Source organism: Oncorhynchus mykiss, chromosome 27 (assembly GCF_057628025.1).
Source record: "Oncorhynchus mykiss isolate SJ-2025 chromosome 27, ASM5762802v1, whole genome shotgun sequence".
Taxonomy (NCBI): Eukaryota; Metazoa; Chordata; class Actinopteri; order Salmoniformes; family Salmonidae; genus Oncorhynchus; species Oncorhynchus mykiss.
The window spans coordinates 35,828,706-35,845,817 of record NC_143048.1 but is presented as its reverse complement, the minus strand read 5'-3'; the positions used below and the strand labels follow the sequence as shown (position 1 = coordinate 35,845,817).

Sequence of the window (17,112 nt, the reverse complement as noted above, 5' to 3'; positions counted from 1 at the left end):
CTTCCGTCCCTCTTCTCGCTCCTCCCTGGGCTTGAACCAGCAACACAGACAATTAGCGCGCGCTAACTTGCCAGCCATTTCACTTCAGTTACACATCACCGGAGTTGATAGGCTTGAAGTCATAAACCGCGCAATGCTTGCCGCACAACGAAGAGCTGCTGGCAAAACGCACGAAAGTGCTGTTTGAACGAATGTTTAGTGTGTTTAGTTAAGTTTAATGCTAGCTAGCAACTTACCTTGGCTTACTGCACCTTGACAGGCAGTCCCCTTGTGGAGTGCAACAAGAGAGGCAGGTCGTTATTGCGTTGGACTAGTTAACTGTAAGGTAGCCAGATTGGATCTCCCGAGCTGACAAGGTGAAAATCTATGGTTCTGCCCCTGAAAGAGGCAGTTAACCCACCGTTCCTAGGCCGTCATTGAAAATAAGAATGTGTTCTTAACTGACTTGCTTAGTTAAAGGTATTAAAAAATATGTTTAAAAAAATCGGTTGCCCAAAAATACCGATTTCTGATTGTTTTGAAAACTTGAATTCGGCCCTAATTAATCGGTCGACCTCTAATGTATGCGTGTGTAGAGGCATTGCAATATCTCATGCGTACTAGTGCATGCAGTTTTTGTATTGTTGCTGTTTTGTAGTTTGTTAACTTGGGGTTATGGACTTTCGTCTACAGTTATACCACAGCAAACCAAAGCATTGACATTGAGATGCCTGGTACCCTCCTGTTAAACACTTGTTACTGTAACAGTGAATGGGAGCATACAGACTGACTGAGTGGGTGGACAGGCCAACATGTCTCCTATGTGAGCCCTGTAATGGAAGCAGTGGAAGGAAGAGAACATGCAAGACTGGGTGACTCAGTGTGACTGGGTCGACAGGCTGGCAATGTCTCCTGTGCTCTCCCGGGGAGCTGGGGAGAGGGGTCATCTCCTCAGTCTTTAGCCGTTCCTGCTTCCTGCTGCCAGCTGCTGTCTGGCCAGACCTTCAAGAGATCCCGTGGCCGGATCAAGTCGCCTGGCCACGAGCCTCAGCCTTCCGCTTTAACTGCTGTGGGACGGATGTAGGTTGGGAGGGAGGGGGCTCTCCGTGGAGCGGTAGGCCTATCTCACCTCGTTTTTACTCTGGGTGCCTTTTAACAACACCAGCTGGTGCCAGGTGTTACCTCTTCACACGCTTTCCATGTCACACCCACTTACTCACTCCTATGTGGACAGATGTCTGCTGAAGTGTGTGTGTCTGCGCTGAAGTGTGTGTGTGTGTGTCTGCGCTGAAGTGTGTGTGTGTGTGTCTGCGCTGAAGTGTGTGTGTGTGTCTGCGCTGAAGTGTGTGTGTGTGTCTGCGCTGAAGTGTGTGTGTGTGTGTCTGAGCTGAAGTGTGTGTGTGTGTGCGTCTGCGCTGAAGTGTGTGTGTGTGTGCGTCTGCGCTGAAGTGTGTGTGTGTGTCTGCGCTGAAGTGTGTGTGTGCGTCTGCGCTGAAGTGTGTGTGTGTGTGTGCGTCTGCGCTGAAGTGTGTGTGTGTGTGTGCGTCTGCGCTGAAGTGTGTGTGTGCGTCTGCGCTGAAGTGTGTGTGTGCGTCTGCGCTGAAGTGTGTGTGTGCGTCTGCGCTGAAGTGTGTGTGTGTGTGTGTGTCTGAGCTGAAGTGTGTGTGTGTGTGTCTGCGCTGAAGTGTGTGTGTGTGTCTGCGCTGAAGTGTGTGTGTGTCTGCGCTGAAGTGTGTGTGTGTGTCTGCGTCTGCGCTGAAGTGTGTGTGTGTGTGTGTGTGCGTCTGCGCTGAAGTGTGTGTGTGTGCGTCTGCGCTGAAGTGTGTGTGTGTGTGTGCGTCTGCGCTGAAGTGTGTGTGTGTGTGCGTCTGCGCTGAAGTGTGTGTGTGCGTCTGCGCTGAAGTGTGTGTGTGTGCGTCTGCGCTGAAGTGTGTGTGTGTGTGTGTGCGTCTGCGCTGAAGTGTGTGTGTGTGTGCGTCTGCGCTGAAGTGTGTGCGTCTGCGCTGAAGTGTGTGCGTCTGCGCTGAAGTGTGTGCGTCTGCGCTGAAGTGTGTGCGTCTGCGCTGAAGTGTGTGTGTGTGTCTGCGCTGAAGTGTGTGTGTGTGTCTGCGCTGAAGTGTGTGTGTGTGTGTCTGAGCTGAAGTGTGTGTGTGTGTGTGTGTGTCTGCGCTGAAGTGTGTGTGTGTGTCTGCGCTGAAGTGTGTGTGTGTGTCTGCGCTGAAGTGTGTGTGTGTGTCTGCGCTGAAGTGTGTGTGTGTGTGTGTCTGCGCTGAAGTGTGTGTGTGTGTGTGTCTGCGCTGAAGTGTGTGTGTGTGTGTGTGTCTGCGCTGAAGTGTGTGTGTGTCTGCGCTGAAGTGTGTGTGTGTCTGCGCTGAAGTGTGTGTGTGTCTGCGCTGAAGTGTGTGTGTGTCTGCGCTGAAGTGTGTGTGTGTCTGCGCTGAAGTGTGTGTGTGTCTGCGCTGAAGTGTGTGTGTGTCTGCGCTGAAGTGTGTGTGTGTCTGCGTCTGCGCTGAAGTGTGTGTGTGTCTGCGTCTGCGCTGAAGTGTGTGTGTGTCTGCGTCTGCGCTGAAGTGTGTGTGTGTCTGCGTCTGCGCTGAAGTGTGTGTGTGTCTGCGTCTGCGCTGAAGTGTGTGTGTGTCTGCGTCTGCGCTGAAGTGTGTGTGTGTCTGCGTCTGCGCTGAAGTGTGTGTGTGTCTGCGTCTGCGCTGAAGTGTGTGTGTGTGCGTCTGCGCTGAAGTGTGTGTGTGCGTCTGCGCTGAAGTGTGTGTGTGCGCGTCTGCGCTGAAGTGTGTGTGTGTGTGTCTGCGCTGAAGTGTGTGCGTCTGCGCTGAAGTGTGTGTGTGTGTGTGTGCGTCTGCGCTGAAGTGTGTGTGTGTGTGTGCGTCTGCGCTGAAGTGTGTGTGTGTGTGTCTGCGCTGAAGTGTGTGCGTCTGCGCTGAAGTGTGTGTGTGTGTGTGTGCGTCTGCGCTGAAGTGTGTGTGTGTGTGTGCGTCTGCGCTGAAGTGTGTGTGTGTGTGCGTCTGCGCTGAAGTGTGTGTGTGCGTCTGCGCTGAAGTGTGTGTGTGTGCGTCTGCGCTGAAGTGTGTGTGTGTGCGTCTGCGCTGAAGTGTGTGTGTGTGCGTCTGCGCTGAAGTGTGTGTGTGTGCGTCTGCGCTGAAGTGTGTGTGTGTGCGTCTGCGCCGAAGTGTGTGTGTGTGCGTCTGCGCCGAAGTGTGTGTGTGTGCGTCTGCGCCGAAGTGTGTGTGTGTGCGTCTGCGCTGAAGTGTGTGTGTGTGCGCTGAAGTGTGTGTGTGTGCGTCTGCGCTGAAGTGTGTGTGTGTGTGCGTCTGCGCTGAAGTGTGTGTGTGTGTGCGTCTGCGCTGAAGTGTGTGTGTGTGTGCGTCTGCGCTGAAGAGTGTGTGTGCGTCTGCGCTGAAGTGTGTGTGTGTGCGTCTGCGCTGAAGTGTGTGTGTGTGTGTCTGCGCTGAAGTGTGTGTGTGTGTGTGTGTGCGCGCGTCTGCGCTGAAGTGTGTGTGTGTGTGTCTGCGCTGAAGTGTGTGTGTGTGTGTGTGTGCGCGCGTCTGCGCTGAAGTGTGTGTGTCTGCGCGTCTGCGCTGAAGTGTGTGGGTGTGTCTGTGCTGAAGTGTGTGCTCACTTGTCAGGACACTGTTGTTCAGAGGAGCTAGCCAACACAGCTAACACAATCACTTCACACTGAAGCTGGAAAGACCGCAAACTAGCTGCACTTCGTTTTGTTTTACCTTTTTTCAATTGACATTTCGTTGTATACAGTGCATACGGTTTATCTAGTGCGCATTCAGAAAGTATTCAGACCCCTTCAACTTTTCTACATTTTATGTTACAGCCTTATTCTAAAATGTATTAAATACATGTATTCCCTCATGAATCTACACACAATACCCCATAATGCCAAAGCGTAACAGGTTTGTTGTTGCTGTGGAGATGGGAGAACCTTCCAGTAGGACATCCATCCCTGCAGCACTCTAATAATCAGGCCTTTATGGTAGAGTTTCCTGACAGAATCCACTCCTCGGTAAAAGGCACATGACAGCCTGCTTGGAGTTTTCTAAAAGGCACCTAAAAGATTCTCAGACTATGATAAACAAGATTCTCTGTTCTGATGAAACCAAGATTGAACTTTTTGGCCTGAATGCCAAGCGTCACGTCTGGAGGAAACCAGACACAACCATCACCTGGCCAAAACCACCCCTACGGTGAAGCATGGTGGTGGCGGCATCATGCTGTGGGGGATGTTTTTCAGGGACTGGGAGACCAGTCAGGAACGTAAGAAAGTTTAACAGAGCAAAGTACAGAGATGCTTGATGAAAACCTGCTCAGGACCTCAGACTGGGGTGAAGGTTCATCTTCCAACAGGACAGCGCAGGAATGGCTTCGGGACAAGTCTCAATGTCCTTGAGTGGCCCAGCCAGCGTCTAGACTTGATCCCGATCAAACATCTCTGGAGAGACCTGAAAATAGCTGTGCAGCGACTCTCCCCATCTAACATGAGCTTGAGAGTATCTGCAGAGAAGAATGGAAGAAACTCCTCAAATACAGGCTGTCATGTGGTCTGAATACTCTCCGAATGCCGTGTATCCATAATAATGATGCCAGCTGATCCATAATTTACAGGCAGCATTTCCTAGCCAGGCTGTCTCGTCCCCACTCCCGAAACGTTCATTACTATGGGACAGCTGGAGATCAAATTTGAATATTACAACAATGTTGCAAATGCCGGAGAGACAGACAAAGGTTTATACAAATCTCTGCTGTTGAAAAATAAATGTTAGTCTAAAAGAAATGTGAGATAATGTCTAGATGCTTTTTATAGTGGAGATCAAGTGTATAAATTGCCTTGCTGGGCTGATGAGACGGTGGATTCCGCAGTCAGATGGAACAGAGTAAAAATGCATTTTAACATCATAGATTTAGCTTGCGGTAACTTGTGGAATAGACACTGGATGGAATGTGGTTTTAACCAATCAGCATTCAGGATTAGACCCACCTGTTTTTAAAACAGATATATATATATATATCGCCACATTCTGCTGCTGCTGCTCATTTTCCAGTTGCTCATAAATGACATTGATTTAAAACTAGTCTCACTCGTAGGAATGCTATTCATGCAAATCTATATCAGCCCAGTTATAGCCTGGAGGTACTGAGCCGGTCCTGCATATAGGCTTTGATGATCTCTTGTACAGTACGTAAGTCCTTTGTTGGACCCTGCAGTGCAGTGGGGCTGAGTGTCTGCATTGGTCTTCTCTCAGTGGAGTGCCTGCCTGCTCTGCCGTTGTTGCTGCTGGAGCTGTGGCTAGTGAATGGTAGAGGTCAGGGTGGAGAACATTAGTGGAAGGGCCCACTGCCCACATTTTCCATCCTCAGACCCCAGGATCACCTTTCACTGTTGCCTAGCTACCCATCATTCCGGCCAACAGATGTTTCTTCTCCATGATCAGTCTGGATTTGCCTCCCTCCCTCCCTCCCTGACAATTTCTAGAATGTGCAACACATTCTGACCATTCTGATTGGTCCCAGAAACGAATGGGTTGGGCCAGAGCCAATCTACATGATCATGTTGTCAACTTCGATACTCTTGTTAGATTTGTTAGGCTACGCTGATGAATTTTTGCATAACACTCCCCTCATTTTGAAATGTAGGATGGCAGATTCAGATTCAGAAAATGTATAAAATACAGCAGCATAATTACATTCGGGGTGATTCGTCAGGCTACTATTGACTGCAGCTCTGCCACCTCTACCTCTGGTGGGAGGAGGCTGCTCTCTGGTGGTGTAAAACAGCATTCTCTCAACCCACACCCAGTAAAACCTGTTATCACTCTTACTGATTGTTTTTGTAACATGTGCGGATACTCCATGGATTCTGGTTAGGTTATATAAATTGAAATTCTGTTAATTTCAGTACACCAATTCTAATCAGATATTGATCATCTCAAATATATGATGTGGTCTCTTTAAAACACAGCAGGCTAGGTTGTATACAAGCTGAAGCAGTCTCCCTGTGGATCACGTGAATATCTACAGTTCTAGATCTCCCTGTGGGCCCTCTGTGTGTTTGAACTGTGGTCTTGTGACAGACCTCACAAGATAGTGTGACGTGACACTGTACTAGCCCAGCATGACAAAGCCAGCCATCCCACAAATGGACTCCATGTTGGTCTTAATATAGTAATGGTTGAGGCGCTGGGGACCACGTGTTTATGATGGTTATACAGTACATTCCCATTCTACTGTGGCAGAAGAAGAGCACCATAATCCCAACACAGAAAGGCTATGGAGTACTGGGCTCTGTCACAACTGGGTCTCTCATTCCTGGCCTGTCCAAGCCTTGATGTCATTCAGCACACTGACAGCTGCCCTCTGCCCTCTACACGTTAGCTATTGTTTTCAGCCACATACTGTAAGATGCAAGCCCCTCATTTTATCGTTACACACAGTCACTTACATACTTAACTGCTGGGCTGGTGCAGCCTCATACTTAACTGCTGGGCTGGTGCAGCCTCATACTTAACTGCTGGGCTGGTGCAGCAGCATACTTAACTGCTGGGCTGGTGCAGCAGCATACTTAACTGCTGGGCTGGTGCAGCAGCATACTTAACTGCTGGGCTGGTGCAGCCTCATACTTAACTGCTGGGCTGGTGCAGCCTCATACTTAACTGCTGGGCTGGTGCAGCCTCATACTTAACTGCTGGGCTGGTGCAGCAGCATACTTAACTGCTGGGCTGGTGCAGCCTCATACTGAAGTGCTGGGCTGGTGCAGCCTCATACTTAACTGCTGGGCTGGTGCAGCAGCATTCTTAACTGCTGGGCTGGTGCAGCAGCATACTTAACTGCTGGGCTGGTGCAGCAGCATACTTAACTGCTGGGCTGGTGCAGCCGCATACTTAACTGCTGGGCTGGTGCAGCCGCATACTTAACTGCTGGGCTGGTGCAGCCTCATACTTAACTGCTGGGCTGGTGCAGCCTCATACTTAACTGCTGGGCTGGTGCAGCCTCATACTTAACTGCTGGGCTGGTGCAGCCTCATACTTAACTGCTGGGCTGGTGCAGCCTCATACTTAACTGCTGGGCTGGTGCAGCCTCATACTTAACTGCTGGGCTGGTGCAGCCTCATACTTAACTGCTGGGCTGGTGCAGCCTCATACTTAACTGCTGGGCTGGTGCAGCCTCATACTTAACTGCTGGGCTGGTGCAGCCTCATACTTAACTGCTGGGCTGGTGCAGCAGCATACTTAACTGCTGGGCTGGTGCAGTCTCATACTTAACTGCTGGGCTGGTGCAGCCTCATACTTAACTGCTGGGCTGGTGCAGCAGCATACTTAACTGCTGGGCTGGTGCAGTCTCATACTTAACTGCTGGGCTGGTGCAGCCTCATACTTAACTGCTGGGCTGGTGCAGCAGCATACTTAACTGCTGGGCTGGTGCAGCCACATGGCATTGTCTACAGAGTGAGTAGACTCTCTCTCTTGACTGTGTGATCTGTGATCTCCGTTGCTTTAGTTCCACTGAATAATGCATTTAAGTTATTTTGTAGTTTTTCATGAATGACTGTTCAGTCGTGTGTGTGTGTGAAATGTCAAGGAAGCGTGGATATTCCTGTGATAGGCTTACAATCCGTGAACTACAAACTAGTGCTGTTTGATGTAGTTACAAGGCAACAGGCTGCTGGAGGTGACAGTGTACTTCCACTACTGTAGCTAGCTCTTGGAACTGGACCCTGCCTGGAAAACAAACCGTGTCTTTGTCTGCCTGGGGAATCTCAACTACATTTAGCATATAAATCAGAGGACGACAGAGACTCCTAGCGCTCCAGTGATGGATCCCTGGCTTGCTTGGGCTCTATAGTGGTCAGTCTTTATAGCCAGGAGCATCGAGGTCCGAGGACAGCTGGTTGGAGGATGCTATGTGGACATGCCAGTCTCCCTGGCATCTAGTAGTAAAAAGATACAGGCACTTCTATTGTTTGCCCCTGTCATTGCTGAGTCACTGATTATTAGCACCTGTAACAAGGCCCTAGAATTCTTCCTGGTCTGGCAATGTGATCAGGAAAAGAACAGATTACATCTCATACTTTTCCTTGTCTGATTATTTCCCTCTCTTGCTCACTCACTCACACTCTCTCCCTCCCCCTCCCCCAGGCTGCAGATAGCCCAGGAGGAGCACCGTACGGTGGAGGTGGAGAAGGTGAACCTGGAACAGAAGCTGAGGGATGAGATTAACTGTGCCAAGCAGGAGGCCCAGCGGCTCAAGGAGCTCCGCGAGGGCACAGAGAACGAGCTGAGTCGGCAGAAATATGCAGAGGAGGAGCTGGACCAGGTACTGGACTGTGCCACTTTGGAGAGGGACGGGTGGAGAACCAATGCAGGTGGATGAGGGGGAATTAGTCTAGTGGGATACTTTTTGAGAGACAAGGTGTGGTTGAGGCCAGTAACAGAAACCTGTAGAGTAAAGCCTGAGAGGAGTGACACTCCAACTGACTGAACCCTGTTAACCAGTCTATATTCTAGGGAACCAGCTAGATATTTAGATGGATTAGATGCCGAATGCGATCAGTAGGCATAACTCCCACTCAGCTCAGGAAAGGAAGCAGCAGTCGGCCCACACAAGGCAGGTGAGCAGAGGGCTCATGTTGTGTACTCTCATCAATCTGCTACTATCACTATGGTCTCCTGAGAACACTGTAGTCTGCTGGAGGAAGCAATAGTCACTCCTTTATCTGATTTCAGTTCTCAATATATGACTAGAGAAAGGGCCTGAGATAGCTCCCTCTTGTTAGTCTTTTTTTAGCATGCATGCCTAGGAAAGGATTTATTTTATTTAGCCTACTTCCTGCAAAGGAACCACTGTGCTTTCAGGAACATCAAAAAATGTGTTAATATTCTTATTCCGTTTTCACACACAATCAGCCGGAGAATATTTTGAATCCAACTCTGAATGCTTTCATATGACATAACAATTAGATTCACAGCTCCTGACTGCAGGTCCCATTGCACCATACTCTAAACCATGGCCTAGTTCTTCAGAGGATTTGGAATGCTCATTTCATCTGGAGAGTTTCTCTGGAGGTCTTGTCCCAGTGAAGGTCAAACCAGGTCAGCCCTTGTGCCTGCATGATCAGACAGGCCCTGATCAGGCCTTGCAGGCCCTCTGCTCCCCTGGCTGGCCCAGTGCTGCTACATTAAGGCTTGACAGTGATTGAGTCTAGGGGTGGCTGGGTGGCTCTGGGCTCATTTGCACAGCTCTTAATGAGGCTGTCAGGAGACACAGCTTTCAGGAGCCAATGAGATCACGTTTCCCTCTCCCATCTCCACAGCAGAGAGACTTGTCACAGTGTTGGAATGACACATTTGTCCTGAATACTCAACCTGTGTGTTGGACCTTAAAGTGTGGACTTTGGTGTGTTCCTTTCTCTGCTGTATTGAGTCAATAAGAAGTTATGTGCTGTATGTTGACTTTGTGTGTGTGTGCAGGTGCGCATGGCCCTCAAGAAGGCAGAGAAGGAGCTGGAGTCTCGCTGCAGCTGGTCCCCACCAGAGTCCCTCCAGAAGTGGCTCCAGCTCACCCATGAGGTGGAGGTGCAGTACTACAACATCAAGAAGCAGAACGCTGAGAAGCAGCTACTGGTGGCGAAAGAAGGGGTGAGATGCCACAGGACTGTATGTACCGCATGAGGGCTGTATGTACCGCATGAGGGCTGTATGTACCGCATGAGGGCTGTATGTACCGCATGAGGGCTGTATGTACCGCATGAGGGCTGTATGTACCGCATGAGGGCTGTATGTACCGCATGAGGGCTGTATGTACCGCATGAGGGCTGTATGTACCGCATGAGGGCTGTATGTACCGCATGAGGGCTGTATGTACCACATGAGGGCTGTATGTACCGCATGAGGGCTGTATGTACCGCATGAGGGCTGTATGTACCGCATGAGGGCTAGATGCAGTGCATTCGAAAAGTATTCAGACCACTTGATGTTTTTTCAATCAATCAATCTAAACACAATACCCCATAATGACAAAGCAGGAACAGGTTTTTATACATTTTTGCAAGTGTATTAAATTAAAATAAATTAAATATCACATTTCCATAAATATTCAGACCCTTTACTTTAAAAGCATCTTTGGTAGGGATTTACAGCCTTGAGTCTTCTTGGGTATGACGCTACAAGCTTGGCACAGCTGTATTTGGGGATTTCTACCATTTCTTCTCTGCAGATCCTCTCAAGCTCTATCAGGTTGGATGAGGAGCATCGCTGCACAGCTATTTTCAGGTATCTCCAGAGATGTTCAAGTTTGGGCTCTAGCTGGGCCACTCAAGGACAATTCAGAATCTTGTCCCGAAGCCACTCATGTTTTGTCTTGGCTGTGTGCTTAGTGTCGTTGTCCTATTGGAAGGTGAACCTTCTCCCCAGTCTGAGGTCCTGAGTGCTCTGGAGCAGGTTTTCATCAAGGATCTTTCTGTACTTTGCTCCGTTCATCTTTCCCTTGATCCTAACGAGTCTCCCACTCCCTGCCGCTGAAAAACATCTCCACAGCATGATGCTGCCACAATGCTTCACCATAAGGATGGTGCCAAGTTTCCTCCAGATGTGACGCTTGGCATTCAGGCCAAAGAGTTCAATCCTGGGGTTCATCAGAAAAAGAGAATCTTGTTTCTCATGGTCTGAGTCCTTTAGGTGCTTTTTGTGAAACGGGCTGTCATGTGCCTTTTTTTACTGAGGAGTGGCTTCTGTCTGGCCACTCTACCATAAAGGCCTGATTGGTGGAGTGTGCTGCAGAGATTGTTGTCCTTCTGGAAGTTTCTCCCATCTCCACAGAGGAACTCTAGAGCTCTGTCAGTGACCATCGGGTTCTTGGTCACCTCCCTGACCAAGGCCCTTCTCCCCCGATTGCTCAGTTTGTCCGGGTGGCCAGCTCTAGGAACAGTCTTGGTGGTTCCAAACTTTTTCCATTTAAGAATGATCAAGGCCACTGTGATCTTGGGGACCTTCAATGCTGCAGAAATGTTTTGGTACCCTTCCGCAGATCTGTGCTTCGACACAATCCTGTCTCTGAGCTCTGCGGACATTTCGTTCAACCTCATGGCTTGGTTTTTGCTCTGACATGCGGGACCTTTTTAGAGACAGGTGTGTGTGCTTTTCCAAATCATGTCCAATCATTTCAATTTACCACAGGTGGACCCCAATCAAGTTGTAGAAACATCTCAAGGATGATCAATGGAAACAGGATTCACCTGAGCTCAATTTCAAGTCTCATAGCAAAGGGTCTAAATACTTATGTAAAAAATAAGGTATTTTTGTTTTATATATTTAATAATTTTCCAACATTTTCTAAAAACCTCTTCTCTTTCTCATTATGGGGTATTGTGTGTAGCTTGAGGTGAAAAAAATATTTAATCCATTTAGAATACGGTTGTAACAATGTGGAAAAGCGGAAGGGGCTTGAAGACTTTCCGAATGCACTGTATACAGTATGGGGACTAGATATACCGTATGAGTAGGGCCAGGAGATTTCTCTGACAATGTGAGCAGGAGAAACTCTGGACCCTTAGTTTGACAGAGTTGACAGAACCTGGGAGTAATGTTTCATCGTGTTTGTGACTGCAGGCAGAGAAGATCAAGAAGAAGAGAAACACCATCTTTGGGACCTTCCATGTGGCACACAGCTCCTGTCTGGACAATGTGGATCACCAAATTCTGACAGCCAAGTGAGTTTAATTACAGAGAGTATTTTGGGATTGGTCTAAAGCCAATATCTCCTATATCTATGTTCACATTGTGATCTGTGCTTGTATTCCTCTGCCCCCTCCTCTCCTCCGGATCCAGACAAGCCCTGGGTGAGGTGACTGCTGCTCTGAGGGAGAGGCTGCACCGTTGGCAGCAGATTGAGATTCTGACTGGGTTCACCATCGTCAATAACCCTGGGCTCTCCTCCCTGGCCTCCACCCTGAACCTTGACCCCAGCATCATAGGTGGCCGGGCCACGCCCCAGCACTTCATTATGTCTGATGACATGGACGACATGGACGAGGACATCATATCGCCCGGTACTCTGCAATGTAAGGGCTGGTCCGACTCCCTCGGCCCCACTGTGGGACTCTGTAGCAAAAGACCTCCTAAATACACCAAGGGCCTTCTGGGGAAATCCAAAAGTCAACCCTCATATGAAAATTAGCATACAGACACAAAATATTATCATTATAAACGTTATCATTATAAATAATATTGTCATTATCTCAATTTATTCAAATGAGCAGCCCGGTTTGTGAAGGGATTCGGAGTGTTTGTCTGGGTTGTTTTGTCTGTGATTGAGTGTCCCACAGTGAGAGTCCCACAGTGGACCCCAGGAAGCGTAGCTGCTGCTTTCGCAACAGCTAATGGGGATCCTAATAAAATACCCCAAAACGTGTTCTGTGTTTGCAAATCTGTAATGTATGAATTGTAATTTCAATTTTTAATATTTTTTTAGACATATTTTCAGTTGGTTGGGGTGTTTTTTATATTCTCTCATTTTGGAAATGAGTGCCTCGATTTATGGGAATTTGACTTCTGAGATGGCGTGTAAGACGAGAACAAGGTGGCCAATGTTGATATCCATTGCTGTGGAAATGTAACCTCTGAAGAAAAACATACTTCATGACACCAAATCTTTGTGCTGATCTATTTTTAGCAGTTGTCTCCTAGTCTGACCAATGGAATGTGCTGTTTGGACACGGCTGAAATGAAGGACTGAACATGGAGTCATAGTAAGCAATATGAAAGGCCATTGTCCTCCTATAAGCTTCATAAGGTTTAGCTTTGATCTAGACCTATTTGGGTAAGAGGAAGGCAGTGGTACATGCACTCAATTAAAAGTCTATTGTTGTGCTGCCTGCAATACCATTTACTTTTCTCTCGTTACATAGAGCTTTGCTTTCTATTGTTGTCAAGTCATTCCCCTGGGGGTACACATTTATCACCTCGTTTCAGCCACTAAGAAATTACATACTCAGGGTTTCTGATTTTGAAATGCAGTATTACAGCTTTTATTAACCAGTTACGATCTCAAAGGGAGTTATGATGCGAACAACGTACTTTAGTTCTTATTTCTAGTCCTTGTCTTGGTAACAAATGTACTATATTTAATGGAACATGTTTATTGACTTAATAGGTCAACATTGTGTTCTATGGTATCCTGGTAACCAGCTCTACTGGGCAGTAACTGGGTTTTGATTATAGCAGACCTAGAGAGAAGGGCTGATACTAACTGCAGCGGTAAGCTGAGCTCTAGTTCTGCAGTCTCCTTCTAGACCTCTGTCACTGCAGTCCTCTAGTAAGTCTTCTAATCCACATTAATAACGTCCTCTCCTCCCTCACTACCCCTCTCCCTCCACCAACACTTCTCTTTGGCTGCCGCGGACGTTCGTGTCTCTGGTCGACCCCCCCCAGACACCAATTGGCTCAAGGACCAGCGAGCAAGTGGTCTGTGGGTTTGGACAGCCAGTCTCTCAGGAAATACTCTGGTTGGCCTGTTGGCTACCCCTCATCATGACCTCAACCCACCCTCCCTCTTTCTTCTAAAGTCACCCACCCCTGTCAAAACCGCAGAGCACATACTATAACTCTATGGGCAAGGTCTGTAGATGGATATAGCTGTAATACTGTGGCCTGGGACAGGGCCTGTAGATGGATATAGCTGTAACACTCTGTCCTGGGACAGGGCCTGTAGATGGATATAGCTGTAATACTCTGGCCTGGGACAGGGCCTGTAGATGGATATAGCTGTAATACTCTGGCCTGGGACAGGGCCTGTAGATGGATATAGCTGTAATACTCTGTCCTGGGACAGGGCCTGTAGATGTATATAGCTGTAATACTCTGTCCTGGGACAGGGCCTGTAGATGGATATAGCTGTAATACTCTGTCCTGGGACAGGGCCTGTAGATGGATATAGCTATAACACTCTGTCCTGGGACAGGGCCTGTAGATGGATATAGCTGTAATACTCTGTCCTGGGACAGGGCCTGTAGATGGATATAGCTGTAATACTCTGTCCTGGGACAGGGCCTGTAGATGGATATAGCTGTAATACTGTGGCCTGGGACAGGGCCTGTAGATGGATATAGCTGTAACACTCTGGCCTGGGACAGGGCCTGTAGCTGTAACACTCTGGCCTGGGACAGGGCCTGTAGATGGATATAGCTGTAACACTGTCCTGGGACAGGGCCTGTAGATGGATATAGCTGTAATACTGTGGCCTGGGACAGGGCCTGTAGATGGATATAGCTGTAACACTCTGGCCTGGGACAGGGCCTGTAGCTGTAACACTCTGGCCTGGGACAGGGCCTGTAGATGGATATAGCTGTAATACTGTGGCTTGGGACAGGGCCTGTAGATGGATATAGCTGTGATACTGTGGCTTGGGACAGGGCCTGTAGATGGCTATAGCTGTAACACTCTGTCCTGGGACAGGGCCTGTAGATGGATATAGCTGTAACACTCTGTCCTGGGACAGGGCCTGTAGATGGATATAGCTGTAATACTCTGTCCTGCGACAGGGCCTGTAGATGGATATAGCTGTAACACTCTGGCCTGGGACAGGGCCTGTAGATGGATATAGCTGTAATACTGTGGCTTGGGACAGGGCCTGTAGATGGATATAGCTGTAACACTGTCCTGGGACAGGGCCTGTAGATGGATATAGCTGTAACACTCTATCCTGGGACAGGGCCTGTAGATGGATATAGCTATAACACTCTGTCCTGGGACAGGGCCTGTAGATGGATATAGCTGTAACACTCTGTCCTGGGACAGGGCCTGTAGATGGATATAGCTGTAACACTGTCCTGGGACAGGGCCTGTAGCTGTAATACTCTGGCCTGGGACAGGGCCTGTAGAAGGATATAGCTGTAATACTGTGGCTTGGGACAGGGCCTGTAGATGGATATAGCTGTAACACTCTGTCCTGGGACAGGGCCTGTAGATGGATATAGCTGTAACACTCTGTCCTGGGACAGGGCCTGTAGATGGATATAGCTGTAACACTCTATCCTGGGACAGGGCCTGTAGATGGATATAGCTGTAACACTCTGTCCTGGGACAGGGCCTGTAGATGGATATAGCTGTAGATGGATATAGCTGTAACACTCTGGCCTGGGACAGGGCCTGTAGCTGTAACACTCTGTCCTGGGACAGGGCCTGTAGATGGATATAGCTGTAACACTCTGTCCTGGGACAGGGCCTGTAGATGGATATAGCTGTAACACTCTATCCTGGGACAGGGCCTGTAGATGGATATAGCTGTAACACTCTGGCCTGGGACAGGGCCTGTAGATGGATATAGCTGTAACACTGTCCTGGGACAGGGCCTGTAGCTGTAATACTCTGGCCTGGGACAGGGCCTGTAGAAGGATATAGCTGTAATACTGTGGCTTGGGACAGGGCCTGTAGATGGATATAGCTGTAACACTCTGTCCTGGGACAGGGCCTGTAGATGGATATAGCTGTAACACTCTGTCCTGGGACAGGGCCTGTAGATGGATATAGCTGTAACACTCTATCCTGGGACAGGGCCTGTAGATGGATATAGCTGTAACACTCTGTCCTGGGACAGGGCCTGTAGATGGATATAGCTGTAACACTGTGGCCTGGGACAGGGCCTGTAGATGGATATAGCTGTAACACTCTGTCCTGGGACAGGGCCTGTAGATGGATATAGCTGTAATACTCTGTCCTGGGACAGGGCCTGTAGATGGATATAGCTGTAATACTCTGTCCTGGGACAGGGCCTGTAGATGTATATAGCTGTAATACTCTGTCCTGGGACAGGGCCTGTAGATGGATATAGCTATAACACTCTGTCCTGGGACAGGGCCTGTAGATGGATATAGCTGTAATACTCTGTCCTGGGACAGGGCCTGTAGATGGATATAGCTGTAATACTCTGTCCTGGGACAGGGCCTGTAGATGGATATAGCTGTAATACTGTGGCCTGGGACAGGGCCTGTAGATGGATATAGCTGTAACACTCTGGCCTGGGACAGGGCCTGTAGCTGTAACACTCTGGCCTGGGACAGGGCCTGTAGATGGATATAGCTGTAACACTGTCCTGGGACAGGGCCTGTAGATGGATATAGCTGTAATACTGTGGCCTGGGACAGGGCCTGTAGATGGATATAGCTGTAACACTCTGGCCTGGGACAGGGCCTGTAGCTGTAACACTCTGGCCTGGGACAGGGCCTGTAGATGGATATAGCTGTAATACTGTGGCTTGGGACAGGGCCTGTAGATGGATATAGCTGTGATACTGTGGCTTGGGACAGGGCCTGTAGATGGCTATAGCTGTAACACTCTGTCCTGGGACAGGGCCTGTAGATGGATATAGCTGTAACACTCTGTCCTGGGACAGGGCCTGTAGATGGATATAGCTGTAACACTCTGTCCTGGGACAGGGCCTGTAGATGGATATAGCTGTAACACTCTATCCTGGGACAGGGCCTGTAGATGGATATAGCTGTAACACTCTGTCCTGGGACAGGGCCTGTAGATGGATATAGCTGTAACACTCTGTCCTGGGACAGGGCCTGTAGATGGATATAGCTGTAACACTCTGTCCTGGGACAGGGCCTGTAGATGGATATAGCTGTAATACTCTGTCCTGGGACAGGGCCTGTAGATGGATATAGCTGTAATACTGTGGCTTGGGACAGGGCCTGTAGATGGATATAGCTGTAACACTGTCCTGGGACAGGGCCTGTAGATGGATATAGCTGTAACACTCTATCCTGGGACAGGGCCTGTAGATGGATATAGCTATAACACTCTGTCCTGGGACAGGGCCTGTAGATGGATATAGCTGTAACACTCTGTCCTGGGACAGGGCCTGTAGATGTATATAGCTGTAACACTCTGTCCTGGGACAGGGCCTGTAGATGGATATAGCTGTAACACTCTGTCCTGGGACAGGGCCTGTAGATGGATATAGCTGTAACACTCTATCCTGGGACAGGGCCTGTAGATGGATATAGCTGTAATACTCTGTCCTGGGACAGGGCCTGTAGATGGATATAGCTGTAACACTCTGGCCTGGGACAGGGCCTGTAGATGGATATAGCTGTAATACTGTGGCTTGGGA

The 17,112-nt window shown here is 49.0% G+C and overlaps 1 protein-coding gene across 2 annotated transcripts in view; it reads left to right on the top strand.

Moving 5' to 3' along the window:
- stim1a (stromal interaction molecule 1a) overlaps positions 1-17,112 on the top strand; it is a 54,916-nt gene that overhangs the window by 23,612 nt on the left and 14,192 nt on the right. For both annotated transcript variants that reach the window (XM_021588396.3, XM_021588397.3), the window contains exons 8-11: positions 8,139-8,316; positions 9,471-9,638; positions 11,607-11,707; positions 11,826-12,058. In XM_021588396.3, coding sequence (XP_021444071.2) covers positions 8,139-8,316; positions 9,471-9,638; positions 11,607-11,707; positions 11,826-12,058 — 680 coding nt within the window. The remainder of the gene's footprint in view (positions 1-8,138; positions 8,317-9,470; positions 9,639-11,606; positions 11,708-11,825; positions 12,059-17,112) is intronic.